At 46.1% G+C, this 5,355-nt stretch overlaps 1 protein-coding gene across 1 annotated transcript; it reads left to right on the plus strand.

Moving 5' to 3' along the window:
* The first annotated feature begins 378 nt into the window (after positions 1–378).
* On the plus strand, positions 379–4,497 carry LOC147895636 (chlorophyllide a oxygenase, chloroplastic-like). Its single transcript, XM_087382423.1, has 8 exons — positions 379–909; positions 1,899–2,003; positions 2,140–2,418; positions 2,514–2,661; positions 2,832–3,022; positions 3,116–3,228; positions 3,337–3,631; positions 3,718–4,497. The coding sequence occupies exons 1-8, from the start codon at positions 460–462 to the stop codon at positions 3,880–3,882; spliced, it is 1,746 nt and encodes a 581-aa protein (XP_087238549.1). The 5' UTR covers positions 379–459; the 3' UTR covers positions 3,883–4,497.
* Positions 4,498–5,355: the final 858 nt, after the last annotated feature.

Below are 5,355 nucleotides of genomic sequence, written 5' to 3' on the forward strand. Positions count from 1 at the left end.
CCCGATGGAGATGTCGGTTTGGAGTAACTAATAAGGCACTATGGGCGTCGCCCATGCATTTATCGAGTCTTCCGTGGGGCATCAAGTGTGTAAACACCCATACAATTATGTTGGGAGGGCGCCACGTGGAGGTAGAGAAGCCAGAGAAGCAAGCGAACGAATGGGCGGGGGCGAGAGAGATACGCCGGGGGCCCACGAGCACGCGTGGCAGGAGCGGGGAGGGGGAAGAGAGCCACGTGGCGGAGGGCATCTGGCACGAGGGGAAGCGTTATCCAGGGAGAAGTCGACGTGGAAGCAGGTGATTGGTGAGGGGGCGAAGGGGAGGCGCTGATTCGACGCCTGTTGTGTTTTTTGGTCTATCGAATTTTTGGCCGATCGTCGTCTTCTTCGTCACCCTCTCAGCTCTGCTCTCACAGCTCGTCATCGCCATCGCCATCGCCATGCCTGCCTCCTCCTGACATGGCCCCTTCCTCCCTCCCCTTGCACCCCAATTGCAAACTCTTCCCCTCCTCTGAGTCTCCTCGTCCTCCTAAATTAGACTATAGCTTCCGCTTCGATAAGGCCCAGGATAGCTACCCCTCCGGTTCTGTTTCTGTCCTCAATACTAGCGCCTTGGAGCTTCGCTCCCAGCAGTGGGATGACGCTCGCACAAGGAAACGAGTCCGGCCCAGATTGCATCGTGCAAGTCGTCCTGTACAGACGGAGTCCATTGCGGGGGATGGGTCTTCTCGCCAGCGTGACTTGGGTGAGGATTGGTTTGACGTAGAGGATCCGAGGGCGAAGGTGCCGCCCTGGAGAGGAAGGACATTCGATGTAAACCAGGCTTGGGAAGTCGTTCGTCAGGATTTACAGTTCTGTGATTGGAAGGCTCGGCGTGATGTCCTCGCCATCAAGACCTTGCACGATAAGGTGCTCCCATTTTGAATAAATTGTGCAGTTGCTATTTCATGTTTGGCTATGCTTTTCATTGGTGGGTTGCGGCCTTCTTTGCACATATCAGACGGACGAGAAAGGTGCTCAACGGATCCACTTAACTATGTCGCTTCTCCAAGCTAGCTGTATTGTGAATCTTGTTTGGCAACCAAAGTTCGTCTCACCGTTGGGCGTTTTAAGAATCAATGAACGACCGGAATTGTGAGGGAACCCGTGGTTTCTAATCGTAGTGGGCGTCTGGAGGTAGAGACCTTAAGGTATAATAGGGAATCGATTGCACTCAACCTCTCTTCAAGCTCCCTTATGGAGATCAAGCAATGAGGTAGAATGCTCCGGGGAATGTGCTTCTTTTTATAGACAGTGCTCAAGTGTGTAAAGGCAGGGGATCGTGTCTGCTACTGACTACCATCTATTCCAGGAATCTTCTCACGTAAAAACTTCTGCTACACAGATGGATATTGTTTCAACCTAAACTACGTTTCACTATTTTCGAGTGATCACCCTATGTTATGTAAAGAGTAGTGACTACATGTATGCACTACTCTTTTTGGGGCCTGCCTGTGGAGTTCCTGTCCACTTTGTGCGCATCCTTGTCACTTCTGATCTCTCTACTTGCGTCATAACCTAGTTTGCTAGGCCCTTTTAGTCCATGACTGTTACTGTGAGCACATTAGTTTTCCTTGTGCTCAGTAGCAATAAACAATAATCTCATGTCTTCAATTACAAGGTGATGGTGAGTCCGTTGCATACATAAATACCGCAAAACATGGGCATTTTTATGATCTCACAAGGGAGTACAAGTGATTGCTGTGTTGCCGTGACCTGAGTGCAGCCCGTTTTTTCAATAGCTTAAAATCCGTAGTGGTTGCCGACACTTGTGGTAGACAGTTGCTTATAACACCTAATGTTCAGCTTCCTGTTCATTTTGTGCACTTATCTGTAGGCTGATATAAGGATCTGAGCAGGTGGTGCATGCACTGAATCCTATGGTAAGGGACTGGAAGTCTGTGGAGACTTTGCGAGAGGAATTAGCGGACCTGCAAGTGCATTTATCAAAGGCTCATGGGCAGGTAACAATCAGCCCTATTCGGCTCTGTTCTTGTGCTTTTCAAGCTCTTCTTTCTTGCGTCTTTTGAAGCTGCCTTTTGGCTGGAGAGGCCTGGGTCAGATTCATTATTTACTGTGCGTGCCTTTGCTCTGGACCAGGTCCATTTATCAGAAGCAAGAGTAGCTCGTACAATACAGAAGCTGTGTCAGATGGAAGCACTGGTAAATGGCATGCTATTAGAAGGCGCTGATCCTGCAGAAGGATTGAAGGGGCCTTCTAATGCAGTTGCTACTCCAAGCACTGCTGCAAAACCTGCTGTGAAGCAAAGGAGAAGTCAGGGACTGAATGTTTCTGGTCCTGTGAAGGATTACTCACCAGCATTGAAGAACTTTTGGTATCCTGTGGCGTTCACTGCAGACATAAAGGAGGATACGATGGTATGCTCTGATCTATTTTTAACATCAGATAGTGAGGCAGTACTAAGTAGTCTTGTCTTCGAATATTGTGTGAAGTCAAATGCTGTTGCATGTAGGTCCCATTCGAGTGTTTTGAGGAACCTTGGGTTCTTTTTCGTGGGCAAGACGGGAGGGTTGGCTGTGTGCGGAATTCTTGTGCGCATAGAGCCTGCCCTCTTCATCTTGGAGAAGTGAAGGATGGACGGATTCAGTGTCCTTACCACGGTAAAGTCTTCATCTTAGTAAATTATGGCATGCAATGCTCGCAGCACCATTGAAAGCAAGGCTTTACAAAGATTTCGCTGATGCTTAGGTAAGGAACGTGGCTATGCATTTACCTAATGACAGGTAACTATGCTTGACCACCACACTTCATGTGTCTGGCTTGTGTCCAGGCTGGGAATATTCGACAAATGGTGTGTGTGAGAAGATGCCCTCTACTCTCAAGCCTACCCAGCAAGTAAGTGTCGAAGCATTGCCGTGCATAGAACAGGATGAAATGGTGTGGATCTGGCCTGGGGATGACGTTCCAGCTGGAAGTTTGCCAAATCTAAGGGCACCAGCTGGTTTTACCACTCATGCCCAGGTTAGCAAGTTTATCCTCATAAGTTGCATCGAGCCATCTGCAGCAGAAAAGGTTGTTTCTTATGGGCTGATTGGATTCCATTTTGCTCTGCAGATTGTAATAGAATTACCTGTCGAGCATGGTCTTCTATTGGAGAATTTGCTAGATTTAGCTCATGCGCCTTTCACACATACTAGTACCTTTGCTAAAGGCTGGCCTGTTCCGAGGTAAGGTGACCTGGGTAATAACAATTACTGTGTGGTCTTAGTTTGAATGTAGCCTTTCCTGTAATTGCCCTTTCCCGATTTTCATTCTTAATCCTTTGTTCATTACAGTCTGGTCAAATTCTGTACCCCAGTGACTGCTTTGCAAGGTTATTGGGATCCGTATCCCATTGACATGGAGTTTCAACCTCCCTGCATGGTACGTTCAACAATTGGCATATCGAAACCTGGGAAGCTCGAAGGCAACAGCACAAAAAATTGTGCCAAGCACTTGCATCAGTTGCATGTTTGTATGCCAGCTTCACGAGGGAAAACACGGCTACTTTACAGACTCTCTCTTGACTTCTATCCAATATTGAAGTACATCCCCTACATCCAGTCTCTCTGGAAGCATCTAGCAAATAAGGTGAGTGGATATCCTTGCTTCCCATGTCTGTCGTGCAGGATATGGACCTGAGGAAATATGTATTCTGAACTATATCGTCATTGCAGGTGCTCGATGAAGATTTGAGGCTAGTGCTTGGACAGCAGGACAGGATGATCAGGGGAGCAAATGTGTGGAATATGCCAGTCTCATATGACAAATTGGGAGTTCGATACAGAAAATGGAGACTATTTGTAGAGCATCAAAAAAACAATCCTCACAGCAATGGGTAATGTGTGCGGCGGGCAGAAGGGTTGTATGATGCCCCGCTTTGCTTCCGAATGTCCGTTATCAGTCGTCGAATGTTTGTGAGCCCTCTCCCTTGTTTCTGCTTCAAAAGACTGGTAGCCTTGTTCAATTCACTTTTTCCTCTCATTCTTGCCTGGAAAGGCTAGGTCTGTCAGCTGAAGCCTTGTATCATGGTTAATTTTCTCTCTATCGAGGGCTTCTCTTCCATTGCGGCTTGTATTTCTTTCTTATCTCCTGGAGTGTACAAATCCAGTTGGACGATAGGAAGCATATGTAGAAGAGAGAAGTGTCATTCATACTTTAAAGCTAGTCTTTTCCTCTAGTACATGTTCTAAGAACCCCAACTGTGATAGTGTTCCCAATATGATCGTTTGAGTTTGGACCGATCATTTCCGATCTATGATCCCAATTTGTTCTCTCTATCAAAGCACAGATATGGTGATGTGTATATTTTTGTGCTGAGGGATTTGTGAGCCTGTTTGCAGAAGACTCAAACGTGGCTTTTTTAAATCCGGGATTGTTCATTGCATTCCAGGGTCGTTTGTTTTTGAAACTGTGATCGGTCATTTGCAGACCAGAGGGCCTTCCATCCACATTTTGTTTGTGAACTTGGCTCTTATTACGGATTCCCTTCAAGACACAGATAATTATGTTGAGTTCTTTCAATCTCATTAGCATTGAAATGAGCTTTTCAACCTCGTAAGCTTTGAAATGAAAAGTTGTTCAGTTTTAGATCGTCAATTTCAAATAGTTAGATTTATAATTGATCTCACAAGCTACAAATCTATAGAATTGCTGGCCTTAATTCATGAACTCCCGGCTAACACTTGGTTCTACTTCACGTGTAAGGAGATAGATAGATAGATAGATAGATAGATATATATTAACGTCTCTAAAAGGCCAAACGGCCTATGAGACTAAAACAGTTGATACATCTGCTAGTGTTGTCTCATCAAAGAGAACAACAAAATAAATAAGCTGAAGGCTGAGAGCTACTAAAGGTACTTACAGTCAGAGGGACTGCAACTGACCCAAAACTAATGAAATACCAAGCAAGTATTTACTAAAAGTACCAATTGATCAGCATAGGCAGAAAGCTAATCAATAAAAAGGTTGCACTCTTCTTATGTCAAAAATCCCAATCATGGGCAGCTCGCAGCTCGGTGCCACACGTTTCTGGTGTTTGGCAATGATGGCACGGATCCGATGAAGATATGGGTGCCGGGCACGGGGTCTTGGGGGCCTGGGCCTTTGTGACCTGGATATGGCGATGGCTCGGATAAGGCCATTGATGTAAAAGGTTGGTAGTCGTTATGTTTAAGATCTCTGCCTTGCTTCGTACATGCTGTACTTGCAGAAATGTCACTGCTGAAAGAAACAGCGCCACAAAAGGTAGACCGACTATGCTAACCTAGGTGCTTCACAACCAGATCTTTGATATCTTAGTCACTGCTGCT

This window comes from Dipteris shenzhenensis, chromosome 12 (assembly GCF_047967505.1).
Source record: "Dipteris shenzhenensis isolate YYH24624 ecotype China chromosome 12, Dip_SZ_1.0, whole genome shotgun sequence".
NCBI lineage: Eukaryota > Viridiplantae > Streptophyta > Polypodiopsida > Gleicheniales > Dipteridaceae > Dipteris > Dipteris shenzhenensis.

Excerpts from the sequence above, each read along its gene's own strand:
- LOC147895636 (XM_087382423.1), top strand. The coding sequence starts at position 460 with ATGGCCCCTTCCTCCCTCCCCTTGCACCCCAATTGCAAACTCTTCCCC. Across the intron at positions 910-1,898 it reads TCAAGACCTTGCACGATAAG|GTGGTGCATGCACTGAATCC; the intron begins GTGCTCCCATTT and ends GGATCTGAGCAG. Across the intron at positions 3,023-3,115 it reads GTTTTACCACTCATGCCCAG|ATTGTAATAGAATTACCTGT; the intron begins GTTAGCAAGTTT and ends TTTGCTCTGCAG.